The 19,226-nt window shown below is 41.8% G+C and overlaps 1 protein-coding gene across 2 annotated transcripts in view; it reads right to left on the bottom strand.

The window, feature by feature from the left end:
• Window positions 1–16,755, bottom strand: part of IRF3 (interferon regulatory factor 3) — a 35,163-nt gene extending 18,408 nt beyond the window's left edge. Inside the window, exons 1-7 of one of the 2 annotated variants that reach the window (XM_040433944.1) lie at window positions 16,665–16,755; window positions 12,004–12,175; window positions 11,193–11,376; window positions 9,154–9,239; window positions 7,352–7,403; window positions 5,404–5,556; window positions 84–167 (exon numbers count right to left, since the gene is read on the bottom strand). In XM_040433944.1, coding sequence (XP_040289878.1) covers window positions 84–167; window positions 5,404–5,556; window positions 7,352–7,403; window positions 9,154–9,239; window positions 11,193–11,376; window positions 12,004–12,168 — 724 coding nt within the window. In that variant the 5' untranslated portion in view covers window positions 12,169–12,175; window positions 16,665–16,755. Of the gene's footprint in view, window positions 1–83; window positions 168–5,403; window positions 5,557–7,351; window positions 7,404–9,153; window positions 9,240–11,192; window positions 11,377–12,003; window positions 12,205–16,664 lie in introns of both variants that reach the window. The other variant, XM_040433948.1, reaches the window with a different exon arrangement.
• Window positions 16,756–19,226: the final 2,471 nt, after the last annotated feature.

The following is a 19,226-nucleotide window of genomic DNA, read 5'->3' as shown; positions in this document are numbered from 1 at the left end:
AAGAGAAGTTCATTGCTCTTTGCTATCTGGAGAGGTATAAACCACAATATTTTATGAAATATCTGAATAAGAAAAGTAATTACCAAAGGTACTGTTTGGGAAGCACTGATTCAGTAGGCTTTGCTGCAATGATTCCTGTGCCACAACTGGAACGGTCTGAGCTTGTCCTGTAGAAATAAAACATTACAAAACCTGTGAGACGTCTTTACTGATATAGGAGCAGAAACTGTAAACTAAACAGCTTATAAGGGTCCACTCACACGTCTGTGTGTGTTCTGCGGACCCACGGATCCGTGGATCCGCTAAACACGGACATTGGAGAAATGCGTTTTGCGGACCGCACATCGCCGGCACTTCAATTTTTTTGGGGATCGGAATTGCGGACCCGGAAGTGCACATCGTGCTGCCCCATAGAAATTAATGGGTACGCAATTCCATTCCGCAAAATGCGGAACGAAATTGCAGACGTTTGAATGGAGCCTAAGTGCTAATGCACACCTTGAGACGTGGGTCATACTAATAGTGAATAAACAGATTTTGCTACTGATGACCTATCCTCTAAAAAGGGCATCAGTATCTGAAAGGTGGGGGTCCGACAACTGAGACCCCCGCCGATGAGCTGTTTGAGAAGTCACCAGCGCTCCTGTGAGCTGAGCTGCACCTGCATGATGTCACTGGCCTAGGGAAAGTTGTGAGAAAGCCATAGAAGAGAATGAGACTGAGCTGCCATACCAAGCACAGACATTATACAATATATGGAGCTGTGCTTGGTGAGCATGGAGAAGGCCGTGACGCTCACAGCAACGCCGATGCCCTCTCAAACAGCTGATTGGTGGGAGATGCAGGTTTCGGACCACACCGATCAGAAACCGATGACCTATCCAGTGGATAGGATCGATGCTAAGGTACATTTATTGGAGGTATATTTTTTACATGCGACAGTATAACGTTTCGGCAAGAAAGTTGCCTTCGTCAGATACAATGCCGCAGTCAGAGGAGGAAAGGAACAAGATGAAAGGACGCAGGTGAAGTGTGCATGAGCTGTGCATGCTAAGACGCCATTCTGGCTTAGCATGCACAGCTCATGCACACTTCACCTGCGTCCTTTCATCTTGTTCCTTTCCTCCTCTGACTGCGGCATTGTATCTGACGAAGGCAACTTTCTTGCCGAAACGTTATACTGTCGCATGTAAAAAATATACCTCCAATAAATGTACCTTAGCATCGATTATTTAAGGCTGCTGTTGATTTTGTCATATCTACTGGGGTGGAACCCTACAGTCAGCCTCTATACAGGGTGCGCTAAATACAGATTCAACTATCCAGTGGATAGGTCATCTGTAGTAAAATCTCGGAAAACCCTTTAAAATGGACTTTTCTGGATGTTTGCAAACCCTAAAAAGGTATAAGAACAACCCCTTCTACCCCGGGCCAGTTTTCGCCCTCCTGCCCAGGCCATTTTTTTGCACATTTGACATGTGTCACTTTATGTGGTAATAACTTTGGAAAACTTTTATTTAAGTCATTCTGAGATTGTTTTCTCGTGACACATTGTACTTCATGACAGTCATAAATTTCAGTCAATATATTTCACCTTTATTTATAAAAAAATCCTAAATTTACCAAAAATTTAGAAAAATTCACAATTTTCAAAACTTCAATTTCTCTGCTTTTAAAACAGAAATTGATACCTCATAAAATATTTATTACTTAACATTCCCCATATGTCTACTTTATGTTGGCATCATTTTGTAAATGTCATTTTATTTTGTTTAGGACGTTAGAAGGCTTAGAATTTTAGAAGCAATTCTTACAATTTTTAAGAAAATTTCCAAAATCCACTTTTTAAAGACCAGTTCACTATTCAAGTCACTTTGTGGGGCTTACATAGTAGAAACCCCCCATAAATGACCCCGTTTTAGAAACGACACCCCTCAAGTTATTCAAAACTGATTTTACAAACTCTGTTAACCCTTTAGGTGTTCCACAAGAATTAAAGGAAAATGGAGAGGACATTTCTAAATTTCACTTTTTTGGCAGATTTTACATTTTAATCCATTTTTATTTCTGTAACACATCAATGGTTAACACCCAAACAAAACTCAATATCTATTACCCTGATTCTTCAGTTTACAGAAACACCCCACATGAGGTGGTAAACTGATGAAAGGGCACACGGCAGGCCGCAGAAGAAAAGGAGCGCCGTATGGTTTTTGGAAAGCAGATTTTGCTGGACTGGTTTTTAGACACCATGTCCCATTTGAAGCCCCCGTTATGCACCCCTACAGTAGAAACTCCCAAAAAGTGACCCCATTATGAAAACTACAGGATAAGGTGACAGTTTTATTGTATTATTTTGGGGGGCATACGCCTTTTTAATCGCTTGGTGTTGCACTTTTTGTGATGTAAGGTGACAAAAAATTGCATTTTTGGCACATTTTTTTTTTTTAAGGTGTTCATCTGAGGGGTTAGGTCATGTGATATTTTTATAGAGCTGGTTGTTACGGATGCGAGGGTTCCTAATATGTCTACCTTTTTTATTTATTTCACTTTAACACAATAACAGCATTTTTGAAACAAAAACAAATCCTATTTTAGTGTCTCCATGGTCTGAGAGTCTGTTTTTTAAAAATTTTTGGGCGATTGTCTTAGGTAGGGTCTCATTTTTTGCAGGATGAGGTGACGATTTGATTGGTACTATTTTGGGGGGGCATATGCCTTTTTGATCACTTGGTGTTGCACTTTTTGTGATGTAAGGTGAAAAAAAATGGCTTTTTTGGCACGGTTTTGATTTTTTAAGGTGTTTATCTGACAGTGTATATTATGGGATATATTTATAGAGCTGGTCGTTACGGACACGGCGATACCTAATATATGTGTTTTTTCATATTTTTTTTCTATTTTTAATTATAAAATCAGGGGAAAGGGGCGTTTTTTTTTTTTTTACTTGAAACTTTATTTTTTATTCTTAAAAACACTTTGACTTTTTTTTTTTTTTACTTTATTTCTGTCCCACTCTGGAACTTCAACTTTTGGGGGTCTGATCTCCTCTGCAATGCATTACAATACATCTGTATTGTAATGCATTGCCTGTTAGCGGATCTCCTCGGCTTCTGTAGAAGGCAGGACCCCTCACTGACTGCAAACACCTTCTATGCCGCGATCAACAGTGACCACGGCATAGAAGGGGTTAATCCGTCGGCATCGGCTTTTACAGCGATGCCGGCGGATACAGCAGGGGACCGGCTATGAGTGACTGCCGGGCCCTTGCAGTGATCAGGTGCACACCGCTCCGGTGCCCGCCCGATAACCATGACGTAATAGTACCTCAAATTGTGGCAAGTCACGTGCCGCTATGACATACTATTATGTCATGTTTCAGGAAGGGGTTAAAAATAAAATGTCTGTTTTGGTTCCTAGAACAGCACCAAATTGGTTGTGTCTGGTATTTTACAAGAACATGGTGCAATAGCAAAATCAGCCAGTCTATAAGAGTGGCGCTATTTTAAGAATAGAAAAACAACGGAGTGACAAGAATTTTTAACAACTTGGCAAGAGGTAACTCTGCATAAATGACGTAATGTATACAATATGGAGAGAATGATGTTTACTCAGTTCAGCATTGGAGAACACCTAGCTGGATTTGCTAGCTAGGAGCTGGGAAAAGCTGAGTAAAAATCCCAGCGACAAATCCTCTACACAGTATTGCTAGACAGATTTGTCGTTCGGGGTCCTGAGGAATCTGGGTTACCACAATGTGGAACTATAATAGATTGCAGAATACTAAATCTACCAAGACAAATCACCCTTCCAACTCATAAATAGTAGCATAGCTAGGCAGATTTGTCTTTCAGGGTTCTGGGAAAGCTGGGTTACAACATGTGGAACTGTAATGCAGAATACCAAATCTACAAATCTACTAAGACAAATCCCACTCCTCATTTCTAAATAGTGCCATGGCTAGGCACATTTACTTGTCAGGGTCCTGGGAAAACTGGTACGTGGAACTGTAATAGAGTCTGCAAAATACTAAACCTACCAAGACAAGTTCCTCCCTCCACTCCTAAATAGTGTCATAGCTAGGCAGAGCAGATTTGCCTTTTATGGTCCTTGGAAAGCTAAGTTATGTGCACAATGTAAAGGTAACATTATATGGACAGTGTGTACAGATCCAGAAGACTTGTAATGCAGCTTTCCCACACCGAGGAATGTCAGATTTGCCTAGACAGCAATACATGTAGGCAAACATGACATTCAGGTACCTGAGAAAGCTGAGTTACACTTTCTGTAATGTCAGTACCCTGGTACTGTATAGTACACCTGCAAACATACAGGGGCAGGTTTTATAAGAGGCCGCTGAAGTTTTGCAGTTACCAACTTTCCTGTGCTCTGAGTGTCCATCGAAGTGTATGTCTATTAAAGGGTTTTTTCCCGAAATATTGGTTTTTAAGTAAGCGCCTGCAGCCTGCCATGAAATAGAAGATTCATGCTTACCTGCCACTCCGGTCCTCCTAGCTGCCTATGCTTTCTCCATCTTTTGGTCCGTGCACTGTTTACATCCGGCAGTGTATGTGCATGGTCACATGCACCGATCCAGCCAATGACTGGCTTTAGCAGTGATGTGGCCACAAGCAGGGGAGGGAGGTCTGCGCGTACTTGCTTAAAAATCAGTATTACTGGAAATCCACTTTAAGGCTCCATTTAGATGTCCGTAGAATGGGTCTGCATCCATTCCGCAATTATCCGGAACAGGTGCGGACCCATTCATTCTCTATGGGGCCGGAAGAGATGCGGAGAGTACACTATGTGCTCTCCGCATCCGCATTTCTGGAGCGCGGCCCCGCTCTTCCAGTCCACAGCTCCACAAGAAAATAGAGCATGTCCTATTCTTGTCCGCAATTGGGGACAAGAATAGGCATTTCTATGTGCCGGCCGGGTGTATTGCGCATCCGCAGTTGGCGGATCGGCAATGCACTACGGACGTCTGAATGGAGCCTAAGCTCTGCCCCTTTCCAAAACTTCCTGTTTTGGGTGTGAGGTCATGCTAGTGCACAGTCAGTCCCCAGCCAAAGATGGAGGAGGGAGGCACCTCTCTGACTGTAGAAAATCTGCATTTTTTCTTGTTTTTCAAGACTTATTGGCCATTTAAAAGTCAAACAATCCCTTTAAAATGGATATTACAGTTTCAGCAAGTCTCTGAAACAGTGTAGAAAATGTCCACTGCTCAAAAAAATGAAGATTCCTAATGAATGACGGCAAGCAGAGATACTGAAAACTGTGAGGCATTTATATAAAAAGTGAATAAAATGTGGATATTAGAAATAAAAAAGAAGAGAACAATTCAAGTGCTGACAATTACATGATGGTTTTTATAGAAGAGATGCACCTTAATACTGTACTTACCAGACTGCTCTTCATGAACTGGATATGGTGAATTGTTATGGCAGACTGGACTGGCACTAGCACCAGCGAAATCAGGAGACAACATGTCATTATACCAGTCTAGATCTGATATTTCAAATGGGCTTTGCAAGTCTTCAGCAGCAAGGTACAGATCTAGACACAAAAAAACATTTCTGAAAACGGCACGGGGGTCAGTGGACAATATTTTGGAAGAAGTTGATTTTACACTGTGTTGTTGATTTATTTATGCATTGCTTCATTGCTTTCTCTGCCTGTTTGCGGAATAAGGCTACTTTCACCTCTGTGGCTGTGGGTCTGGCAGACATTGCTGGGAATAGGCTGGCAAAAATCGATGTGTGCAGCAGTATTTGTCTGGCCAGATCTCCACCTGACCCCATTATAGTGGGGTTGGCGGGCTTTCAGTACCATCCGGCAGTGCCAGATCTAAAGAGCTCCAGCAGCCTGTTTTCTGCCAAAACAGCCTGCTGGAACTCCTTTTGGCAGTGGGAATGTAGCCTTACAAGTTCAGAGCTCAGTTATTATGAAGCATGCCTTCTCATTACCCCCCTCCGCTAGTTAGCATTCCTATTTTTCCGCCTCTCTCTCATGCTAACATGGCAGTCTGTTCCAGCTGCCATTTCTGAAAGTCTTCTCAGGGATATACAGGCTGGGCCATTTATATGGATACACCTTAATAAAATGGGAATGGTTGGTGATATTAACTTCCTGTTTGTGGCACATTAGTATATGTGAGGGGGGAAACTTTTCAAGATGGGTGGTAACCATGGCGGCCATTTTGAAGTCGGCCATTTTGAATCCAACTTTTGTTTTGTCAATAGGAAGAGGGTCATGTGACACATCAAACTTATTGGGAATTTCACAAGAAAAACAATGATGTGCTTGGTTTTAACGTAACTTTATTCTTTCATGAGTTATTTACAAGTTTCTGACCAGTTATAAAATGTGTTCAATGTGCTGCCCATTGTGTTGGATTGTCAATGCAACCCTCTTCTCCCACTCTTCACACACTGATAGCAACACCGCAGGAGAAATGCTAGCACAGGCTTCCAGTATCCGTAGTTTCAGGTGCTGCACATCTCGTATCTTCACAGCATAGACGATTGCCTTCAGATGATACGAGATGTGCAACACCTAAAACTACGGATACTGGAAGCCTGTGCTAGCATTTTTCCTGCGGTGTTGCTATCAGTGTGTGAAGAGTGGGAGAAGAGGGTTGCATTGACAATCCAACACAATGGGCAGCACATTGAACACATTTTATAAGTGGTCATAAACTTGTAAATAACTCATGAAAGAATAAAGTTACGTTAAAACCAAGCACACCATTGTTTTTCTTGTGAAATTCCCAATAAGTTTGATGTGTCACATGACCCTCTTCCTATTGAAAAATCAAAAGTTGGATTCAAAATGGATGACTTCAAAATGGCCACCATGGTCACCACCCATCTTGAAAAGTTTCCCCCCTCACATATACTAATGTGCCACAAACAGGAAGTTAATATCACCAACCATTCCCATTTTATTAAGGTGTATCCATATAAATGGCCCACCCTGTATAATATGCTGTGTCTGAACAGCATTGACCACCCTTTTGTACTGCCAGATCAACAGCCACTAGAGACGTCTGGCAGCGGCTTTCTCCACACTATCCACTGACAACACATACACGTCTATGTGTATGGGGGAATCAGGAGCGATATGTGACGGCTAAGCAATTGCTTGGCCAACAGCTCTTGACGGTGTATGGGCACCTTTAGGTTTATTGTCAACTCACCATGTAATAAAACTAACTGCAAAGTTTTGAATTTTCTTTTATTTTAGATGCATTGGACCATGAAAAGGTTGGAAAGGTGAACCTAACATTTAAGTATAATAACGATAAAATAGTGATGATAGTGGTGACAATAATAATACTATTGACAAATACCTTCATCATTAGAGATCTGCATCTGCGTCATGCCTTGTGCCAGATTTCTGCCCTGTGAAACACACAAAGTACAGTCTTAGCATTGCTGTAACTACTAGAGATGAGCGAAGTTCTCAAAACTTTGATTCAGCTGCTTCGATGAATTTAACAAAGAAATTTGCTTTGTGACGAATTACTTTGTCACGAAGTGCGTTTCTTTTTGAGTAGGGGGCATACTGGCGGGGAACAGCGATGGTGTCGCCCCCCCCCATCATTGAACCCCTCAGATGCCGTGTTCATCCCTGATCATGGCATCTTAAATGACCATTGAGGGCTGTCAGAGATTAATCTGTAAAAAATAAAATAAAATACTCACCTTATCCATTTGCTCGCTGTCTGCCGTGGCCATCTTGATTAAAGATCCAGTGTGAAATTTTGCACGGTGTGTGATGACGTCATACGTCGCTGTGCACAAGATTTCGCACGGGATCTTCAATCAAGATGGCCGCGGCAGACTCTTTGCGCTCAAATGAATGAGTTGAATATGATTTTTTTTTAACGCCATTTTAGGGAAAATTTATTAGTTACCACTAAGCATGAAGAAAGTCGGCATCGCAGCGAATCGAGTCTTCCCTGAACTTTGGATTGAAGTCCACTTCGTGAACTTCGATTTGCTCAACACTAGTAACAACCTTGACCAAGATACAAGTACAAATTGTTCAGCTATTGCAGCAATATTATACAGTCTGTAAGGGGTTTTCCAAGACTTTCCTCTGTTAAGGCCATCAGTATCTGATCGGTGGAGACCCAGGACCCCCACCGATTAGCTGTTTAAGAAGGCAGCGGTGCCAGCAGTAGTACCGCGTCCTTCTCTCTGCTCACCAAGCACAGAGTTCTACATTGTATAGTGGCTGTGCTTGGGATCACAGATCAGCCCAATTCACTTCAATGATGCTGACCTGCGTCTAAGCCATGTGACCAATGAACGTCACATCACTCGCCTAGGCTAAGCTGCGAGAAGGCTGCGGTGCTCTGAGGAGTGCAGTGCCTTCTCAAACAGCTGATTGGCGGTAGTCCTGATTTCGGACCCCAACTGATCAGATACTGATGATCTATCCAGAGATTAGGTGATCAGTATAAAAGTCTAGGAAAACCCCTTTAATAGTACTGTCAGCTGGTGAGAATTCCTGTAGAGCATATGGCCGTTTGGCCTGCTAACCCTGCAGAGGTATTGGTGCTGCAGTCATCTTGTGGAAGTTACATTAAGGGTCCATTCACACGTCCGTTTTTTCTTTCCTGATCTGTTCCGTTTTTTGCGGAACAGATCAGGACCAGATCTGGACCCATTCATTTTCAATGGGTCCTGGAAAAAAACAAACAGCACAATGTGTGCTGTCCGTTTCCGTTGTTCCGTTCCGCATGTCCGTTTAAATATAAAACATGTCCTATTCTTTTCCTGAAAAATCGGATCCTGGTACAATACAAAGTCAATGGATCCGCAAAAAACGGATGACATACGGATGTCATTCCGTATGTCATCCGTTTTATACGGAATCCGTTCCTGGAAATTACATTTTTATTTTTATTTTATTTTTTTTAAAAGAAATCCAAACAACTTTATTTGCTTATTGAAATTTATACATGTTTCCGTTTTTTGTGGATCCGCAAAAAACGGATGACATACGGATGACATACGGAAACATTTTCAGGAACAACGGATCCGCAAAAAACGGACCGAAAATCGGATTATAGAAAAATACTGACGTGTGAATGTAGCCTAAGGGTTGTTTGTCACCTTGTAGAAACAAAAATAATTAACTAACCACAGTGATCTGGCTTCCTGGGCTGTTCCATTTGGTTGTGTCAGTAGTTGGACTGGCGCTGTCACTTCTGCACAAATCTTCAGAAGCTACATCAGCAACAGAGAAAACACTTATTTCAACCATCCCTTTCTACCCAAAGCAATTTTCATGTTCAATAGGGCACTATAAAAAATTGTCACAGTAGATAAGGGGATGTTGGGCATTACGTCTGTTCTTCATTAGGGTATCATGGATATGTTGATAATCGTGTGTAATTAATTATATGTAATTGTGTAACTATTTGTGCTGTATCTGGTGTGTCTGATCTGCAGTACTAGTAATGCAGTTCCCCCTATGGACCAATAAAGTTGTATTGTATCGTATTATTAACAGCCTGTAATAAGCAGATAACTGCAGTAAAATGATCTGTACAGGCAAAGAAGTGACTCCAATTATTAGGTTTAGTGGCCAGTGCGAAAACTGCAGGATTTTATAGGTTTGTAATATAGAATTGACATGGAAAATTAAAAAATAACCACCAAAAATTATAAAAAAATATGTTTAACATAAAAACATGATTTAAATAATTAGTTCATTTTCTGATTACATAACCCCTTTAAATATAACTAAGTAGTCAAGAACAAAACATCCACTGACCATTACTACACCACCACGACACCTTACAACTGGCACTATGGGGGTTGATTTTTCAAAACTGGTGTAATGGTAAACCGGCTACTTTCACATCTGCGTTTTCAATTCCGTTATTGAGATCCGTCATAGGTTTTCAATAGCGGAAGACAATACTTCAGTTTTATCCCCATTCATTGTCAGTGGGGACAAAACTGAACTGAACGAAACGGAATGCACCAAAATGCATTCAGTTCCGTTTGGTTGCGTCCCTATCGAGGACAGAAAAACGCTGCAAGCAGCGTTTTTCTGTCCGCGATGTGGTGCGGAGAAAACTGATTCGTCCCCGTTGACTTACATTGTGTGTCAGGATGGATCCGTTTTCTCTGACACAATAGAAAACAGATCCGTCCCCCGTTGACTTTCAATGGTGTTCATGACGGATCAGTCATGGCTATAGAAGACATAATACAACCGGATCTGTTCATGATGGATCCATGCGGTTGTATTATTGTAATGGAAGCGTTTTTTCAGATCCATGACAGATCCGCAAAAAACGCTAATGTGAAAATAGCCTTAGTTGCCCATAGTGACCAATCAGACTCCATCTTTCATTATCCAACAGAATTCTGAAAAATGAAAGGTGGAATCTGATTGGTTGCTATGGGCAACTAAGCCAGTTTTTCTTTGCACCAGTTTTGATAAATCTCCCAGTACGTTTTTAGGTCAAAAGAGTTGAGTCCAAAGGTTAGTCTTTTCCTCCATTCCAGCCAATGTTTGTCATTGCATTTGGCGACTTAAGGCCTATGGGCATAAAAATTCTAGTTGATCTGTTAACTGTTTGGACTCCCTTTTCCTGTAAAGTTCTGTTCAGTCATATTCTAGTCCCAGAACTTTAGCACAAATAGATTTTCCAAAAGTTTATTTTATGAACTAATGAGACCAGAGTCTTCAACTGATGATTTTACATGGTACAGAATCCAGAGATGGAGCTGGTTATCAGGTAATAGATCAGCAGCTGCATCAGGTTGAGGATGTCAAATTCACACAGTGCGGATGTAACAAGGTTCAGACTGATGTGCCACAGAAGACGAGACAGAAATCAGGACAATTAGAGCCAGTGCTTAGACACTACAGATGTATCTATTTAGGATTTCTCCTTTTTTAGGAAGTTTGCAGAACAAAGCCAACAAATGTAAAGTTCTGAGTGGTTGGACATAGGTCATTGGTGGAGTGTAGGTCTAGTCAAGTGACTGGATCACTTAGCACATGATTCGTTTTAGGTGGTAATTTATCAAGTTTACCTGTCTAGCAAGGACGGTAACAGCAGTCCAGAAAATCGAGACACTATACTGTATAATTAGGGATCTTCACTATGGCTACGGGAGGCTGAAGCAGACCACCTCATGGAGTAAGAAAGTTGAACTTACCAACTGCAATATTTCCTCTGATGATCTCGTAAATTTTATGTGGATCAGTAGAGTCTGAGCTTCTGTCTCTAATCATACGAATTTCGGTTTTTCGATTAAGGGCAGAGCGGACATTTCTTTTCCACACAGCTGGGTTTGGTACGTCTATGTTAGGGTCATAACTTCCGCTGACAAACGCCCAGGCCTAGGGAGAGAGAAGAAATTATTCACCCTACTAGTAACCAAAAAAGCTAGTTATGAAGTTACCATACACCACTTCCTATGATGGTGTTTTGTTATAGACTATTCAACTAGTTAGAAATAGTTTAGTCAGTTTTCAACCAATTCTACTTCCAAGCACCATGTATTTACCTATAAGGAAACTTAGATTAATTAATGTGCTGTTCCTCAGACTTTCACCATATTCCACTATTTGGGCTTTATTAAACCTGATGTAGGGTCATTAATATCATTCTCATAAATTGTATGCCGACCAAACATGTTGAAATCTTGCCACTCTCTTTATTAGATTTTAACTAAGTGGATACCTCAAATTGACCATGTGAGTTGCAGTAGGCATGTCAAAGATTGTTTCATGTATCTCAAGAAATGGAGCATCTGATTGGTGCCATGGTGTCATGAAAAGAACATTTGTTCTTCTTCTCATCTCCCATGGCATTGGAAAAACCTTCGAGATGGTAACTAGGGCTAGGGCTGCACTCACTTTTCATGTAAATTTTATATTAGCTTTATCAGTTTAAAGAACATACAAAAAATGACCATGGACCAAAATAATTGCTAGGGACAGGTTACTACATCACCACTTCATTACCTCAAATATTTTCACATCCTCCTCTGAACGATCCTGCCTCAGGCCGTGCTTCCATGGTATTCGGAACTGTGTTTGTTCTGTGTTTATCCATTTGAGACCAGGATACTTTTGACTGTTAATCTGGTCGAGGAGCCAGGGAATAATACGTGGCCTTTGAGAGCTCATCTCCACTCTGTTAAAGATGATCTATTATGCTGTGGTCTGCCAAGAAATTTAATGTTTAACCAAACACAATGCAACAACTCTGCAGACATTGTATACATAGATCTTAAATTGTGAATATAATATAATGCTATATTCACTATATAAATGAATATGAGTAGAAATTAAATTCTTATCATACGGCAAGATTACCTCGTTTAAATGGGACCCTATTCTACAATGACTCCTTTCCTTGCACCAACGGGCTTCAAATGAATTCAGGGGAAATAGGCTTCAGCTATATACTGTTTTAGTTTTTTTTTAAAACAACCTTGGTAAAGATGCATGGATATGAGGGAGTGCAGGACAATCATACAGCAAAATAAAAGATACATTTAGTTGATTTTGGAAATATTTAATGTTTGATATTATTTTACATCTCATGAACTAGTATAGACACATGCCACAAGCAGAAAATAGATTAGAACTTTTTAGGAGACATACAGGGCCACATTTATTGTCGCCTTCTTAATAAGCCCTATAGCTGGGGGTGGTTCCGCTGAAGTTATGAATGCCCCCATAGTGCCCCCAGTAGTAATAATGCCCCCTATAATGTATGCATGTACAAAAAATACCCCCTTATAATGTGTGCTAGTACAAAAAATGACCCCTTATAATGTTTGCAATCAAAATAATTCCCACTTGCAATGTGTGCCAGTACAAAAATGCTCCCTTATAATGTGTGCCAGTACACAAATACCGCTTTACGTGTGCCAATACAAAAAATAACCCCTTATAACATGTGCCAGTACAAAAATTTTTTTTAGTGCCCCCTGTAGAACAAATGTCCCCATAGAATGTGTGCCAGTACAAAAATGCTCCCTTATAATGTTTGGCAGTACAAAAATACCTCCTTACGTGTGCCAATACAAAAATGCTCCCTTATAACGTGTGTCAGTACAAAAAAATACTCCCTTTTAGTGACCACAGTAGAACAGATGTCCCCATAGTGTCCCCCTTATAATGTGTGCCAGTACATAAATGCTCTAATTTGCAGCTGCAATGTCCCCATAGTGTTTTCTCCAGTTACAAAATAATAACCCCCACCCACTGCGGTCCAACAGCATGCTGCCACATAAAAAAAATAAACTCAAATACTTACCTCCATTCTGCTGTCAGCGATACAGTGCAAGACACAGACCTCTTCTAGTCTGTGCCCTGAGCTCTTTGCAGCCAGGCTCAGGCAGCGTGATAATGATGACACTGGCCTCTTATAGGACTAAAGCCTATTAGAGGAAACGGTGGGCCAGGGAGACATTGCTCCCATGCCCCATCGTGGCATTCAACTGTATTGCTGTCCTGAGTACAGTGATGCAGTTGAATATGTAGAGATGAGCATTTCCATATTGGAAGCTCTCATTGGCCATGGCCTTTCTGCCGCCCCCCTATTGCCCCTACCTGGTGCTTCCTCACCTCATTGGTGGTGCACCCCTGACAGCAGGTAAGGATATAGTGGCTGATAATACCACTGGACCAAGTGCACTGGTTTGTCTTGGGGCCAAGGCCAGAGGGTGGAGACTAAGTGAGCCCCAGTTCTTCACAGAGCCCGGTGGTGGTGATGAACTTATCAGAGGGCTCCCCAGGACACACCTCCAGGATGGTACTGCTGCACTTGGCCACTTACCTGCAGAGACTGACATTGGAGCAAGCATCAGCGGTCCTGACAAACACGAGACTAGACTGGAACCCAGGCACACGAACAGGAACCCAACCAGAACACAGGACACTTTTTAGTCAAGACATAATGGTAACCAGAAAACAAGACACAGAACCAGACCAGCAGATGCCTGTTCCTCATGTGGAGTTAGTCCATGGGCAAACAGACAGATCTGCACAACAAGACACAGAACCGGACTAGCAGATGCCTGCTCCCCATGCGGAGTTAGTCCATGAGCGAACAGACAGAGCTGCACAACAAGACACAGAACTGGCAGATGACTAGACTCTATGCGGGCACTGCTACATAGCGGTCCTAGTGAGAGCTGCACACATAGACTAACAGATGTCTGTTTCCCAGACAAATATGAATGCGAGGAAACATCAAGCGAAGACTACTCCTAAGACAAAGACAAGGTGACCTTGATGTTTCACTAGGTGACCACACAGACATGGCAGATGGAATAATCCCAAATTTGGTGCAGGACCTGCACCCAACAAGGCTGCAGACAAAGACCCCTAGGCCCACAGCTAACATGACTATATAGCAGAACAAGATCATCTGACCACCTAGCAAACCACACCCAGACAAAGAAACATTGACCCCACATGAACTGAGACAAACAGGGAAAATAGTGTCATATACACAGGCCCACGAACATACACAGGGCCGCAGCCAGCACGCATCACACTACCCAGTAAGAAGGGGAATGCCCACTGGTAGTACTCAGGGTGCACGTCAGGAAAACACAGTGATAGACACGGGGAGCATGCATACACAAGGCAACCTGTGTCAATTTGGTCTCTTAGATTAGAGCACATGTCAAGGAGCACAGCTACACAAGGTATATACCTACACCTGTACAATTGTCAAAGTTGTTTCCTAAGATCTGTTCTCAGGGGGCGGAATGAATGCAGTTTGTAAATGAAATAGTTTACAAATTCAAGGACATCATGTGTTTATGAGAAAGACTTTCTATTTATAAGTCTTGAGAATCCCTTTCATGTTAAAAGGCAAACATGTAACAATCTAAAAAGATACATTTTTTTTATACTTTTATGACTATTTTATTTTATGTATTTTTTAACTTATTTACTGCACTTTTAAATGTGTCTACGTCTACAAATGGTATTTATTTTATATGTAAATTCTTACAATGAGCTGATATTGAACAGAAAACTAACATTATCACAGCGCCCTCTCTTTTGCATTCCTGGGGGAAAAAAAGTAAATGGGCAGACTGGAATGGCTGACATGTCTCTACAAGGCACTGCTATTGTACAGCACATTATGTATTGTATAATGCAGGTCCTACATGGCTAAAGTTAAGGTCTGTTAAACTCTTAAATCTTTTAACTATTCAGATGCTGATTAAAGCTGCTTTTGTGATAGCCTATAATCATATATCTTTCTCATACATACAGTTTTTGGTTATGTCTCTTGCAATGATGGATCAAGCCAATCATTCTAGTAACTTAAATGTGACTATTACCACATGAAATGGGCTTTTCAAACCATACTCCATAATACATAGACACAATGGGCCAGATTTATCATTCCTCTGACAGCTCACTCCACTTTCACATATGGCTAAAGTCAGTTTTAGCCAAGTCAGATTTATGATCGGCCCTTTAAGACTGTAATAAATGTGGTTTGACGGTAGCAGTTTATCCGTCAGTAAGCAGCTTTACAAAAGTCGCACATCTTTACGAAAAAGTCGCACGTTTTTATGAAAAAGTCGCATGTTCTATTAAAAAGTCTCATAAGATAAGCATGGTCCTCACTGGAGTGAAATTGGGACTTTTTTGCGACTTTTTTGCGACTTTTTTAAATAGTCCCAATAGTAAATCTGTCTAGAGATTCATTTACATAAGAAGACACGCCCACTTTCAGAAAACTGGCGAGCATAGTGCAGAGCAGAAAAAAGTCGCAAATTTGTGCGCAGTTTTAGCGTTTGGGACTTTTTTGGGACTTTTTCACTCCATTATTCTGACCTGAGCTAATGATAAATCTGGCCCAATGACTCCACCATATTGTTTTCAATGACACATAACACAGAGACATTCACAGAGCACCTCATAGGCTTATATATATATATATATATATATATAGGCTAAGTTCACATGACCATATTTTTATTCCGCATTCGATCTGCATTTTTTGCGGATTGCATGCAGATTCATTCATTTCTACGGGGCTGCAAAAAATGCGGACAGCACAAGGATGTCACTAATGCCACAAATTATAGAACATGTCCTGTTCTTGTCTGTTTTGCGTTCGTTAGTAATTTTTACAATGAGGCCCAAGAAAAGATCAGTATTTTCCGGATCCCCAATTTGCGGAATGCAAAACAGGTATGATCATGTGATCGTGTAGTCTAATACAGGGTGCAGCCTTCAAAATCCAGAAGTACTGGTGAATGTTAATTCACTGGTCTCCGATACGACGTGTTTCAAGGCATAGAGCCCCTTGACCAGGTACATTGAGATATTCACATGTCTCATTGTATCTGATAATGGTACTCTATGGTTTGAAACGCGTCGTATCGAAGACCAATGAATTGACATTCACCAGTACCTCTGGATTTTGTCTGCTATGACAAGAAAAGTGTAGGGACAATCTGTAATTTTCTACCATTCATGAGACAGAAGCAGTCTGCATACAGCCATACAGCTGACAGGTGGCTGTGCTCCTGACTTTCTAAAGAAATTCAATGTGAGTTGGCATACAGGTATGAAATATTCCTCAGTCTTGTCTTGTATAGTATAATATAGGCAAGATATTATAACCCGGTATTTCTTACCTGAAGATATCAGTGCTGCTTCTTACACTGGCTTCAGCTCTCACAACGAGTTTCAGTTTCAATTACTGGAAATTCCTTCCCACTCAGTGACTTCCCCCTGGTGACTCCGTCCAATGACTGACGCGTTTGTCTCTGATCTCACTGTGAAATTCCCAGCCACTCTGTCTATGCAGATAATACATGAGACGGGCTAAGGTTGTCTTCACATATTATTTTATGCTCGGTAACTGACATTACCCTATTGCAGATATTAGAAATTTAGTCATAGTACGTGCAAAAAGATGTAGCACTACAGTATATATTTCTCCAATATGCTTTCTGTATTAATTCCTTGCAAGTTCAAGCTCTCTGCTTGCTGTCATTCAGTAAGAAAATTCAAGTGAGTGTTCCTATGAAGTGACAGCAAGCAGAGATGTTAAAACATGATACAGAAAGGATTTTGGAAAATCAAATAACTTTTTATCATACAAATAATGCGATTTAATTGCTGACACAGCATTAAAGGGGTATTCCGGTAAAGTAACTTAATTTTTGAAAAACTGTATTAAGGCTGTAAACTGTGACCCAACCAGAACTCATACCTATACATATAACCAGAGCTTCAATTTACCTTGCAATGAATTTGTCTAGCTGTAGTGTCTCACTCCAGGTGGATAGGAACACTCCAAAACTGTTTATGCCATCCTATGTCATTTTGCACTATTTATTATATTTTCCTTTGTCAATGCTGTTAAATTCCCATTTCAGGCTGGAGCACTGCACTACACATATCCACCTCTAGGTGTCACTTTAACACCATTTATATAGGTCAGCCACAGGAAGTTAGGGAGATTAGGAGGGAGGAGATTAGGATTGAGGAGTTAGGAGGAGAGGAGAGTAGACAGTCTTGTCTCTGTCCTCCTGGGCCTAGCCCAGGGAGTGCAACCTTTGTAGTCCAAGACTAGGACTTATTGATTCTTTACTGTAATACCCTTTCCGTGGACCCTTCCAGGGGTTTAAGAGCATAATTGCTGTATCTTGTGCAACCTTTTCAAAGAATGGAGCAGAGAGTTTGCCTGCCATGAGGGAGACCACCCTGGGATTTACAGCTTCACCATCTGTATTTATGACAAAGTGCTGCTATATTAGACTACAAGACTACAATTTAAAAGTAAAGTTCCTTTTTGGTTCAACTACTGCCTCTCTCATCATTCTACTCCATCTCCTAATTGCACCTTACGGTGCTGGCATCATAAACACAGGGGCCCAGCCACCAAAGCACCTTAAACACCTATACCATCAAGGGCACCTCAACTTCCATCTGGCTGGTGTTCCCTGCAATAGAGAGTGCCCCGGAGGATTTAGTGCTGTCTTCCCCAGCACTGCACACCAAACCTGGGAGCTGCAAAACCGTGAGTACGACTACTACCCCCATCAGCCCACCGTGCACTCACATACTGCCCCTGCAATCCGGTCCACTGCATAGCTCCTGTGTGAGCCTGTAACACACTGAGAGTATCATGGCGCCTGATCTTCCCTCACAAAACGTCAAAGACTACAATCCCCATAATCACTAGCGTTCCTGCTGTGAGTTTGTGCACCCTTATGAGTGCTGATGTTTACTGATTGGCTGCGTGATATACAGTGCAGTCACGCCCTCTCTACTCAGTAATCACCAGCACACTAATTGGTGCAAAGATGGTGAGTCTTCCTAAATGTGACTACTATTCCCATGCCCTGTATTAGTTCAAAAAAACACCCCCTTCAACAGTTCTAACAGAATCCCGCCTTCCCCGAATTCTCCCCCCTTGCCTGCTTGTCTTGCCTGCTGTGAATGAGAGTGCACAGCATCTCTGTATACACTGATGCTGTGCTCTCCAGGGTACAGGCAGTGAAATGGCGGCCAGCAGTAATATAAACTGCACTTTATCCAGTCGCAGGCAATAGCCCCCCCCTTCCCTCTCTTACCGGAGTTCAGCCATCTGGGCAGAGATCCTGTCACGGGGCACCCATCTGGGTAGAACTCCTGTGAGGGGGCACCCATCTGGGCAGAGAACCTGTCAGGGGGCACCCATCTGGGCAGAGCTCCTTTCAGGGGGCACCCATCTGGGCAGAGCTCCTGTCACGGGGCACCCATCTGGGCAGAACTCCTATCAGGGGTGTTGTAGACAATATTAATAGTTGTAATCAGCTCGCATCAAAGTTTGTGTAAGGAAAAAGGTGGATCCCTTCTCTCAGCCCCAGTCAGAGACAAACCCAGGTGTTACCATCTTGATTGAAAATTCTGAGCAACTCCTTCCGCCCTGCTCAGTCTGCTCACCTTTATTTACTAACAAAAGGTGTAAAAGGGGCTGGCCCAAGACAAGGATACAGGAAGTGATAACATGCAGGAAGTGATGTCAAAGGACAGGGCGGGGCAATCAATGTGGCTGGGCAGACAATGCACACGCCCCATCCCTGTATAAGGAAGGATGAGTCATGTCCATTGTCTGATCAGCCAGGTGGCCGCCCACCCCCCATCACTGTCAGCATGGACCTCATTCAATACTGCTCAAAGGTGATCAGTATCTAATAAAGATCATT

The sequence above is a fragment of the Bufo bufo genome, chromosome 1 (assembly GCF_905171765.1).
Source record: "Bufo bufo chromosome 1, aBufBuf1.1, whole genome shotgun sequence".
Classification (NCBI taxonomy): Eukaryota; Metazoa; Chordata; class Amphibia; order Anura; family Bufonidae; genus Bufo; species Bufo bufo.
Note: the sequence above shows the minus strand (reverse complement) of the source record. Positions and strands in the feature narration are given on the sequence as shown.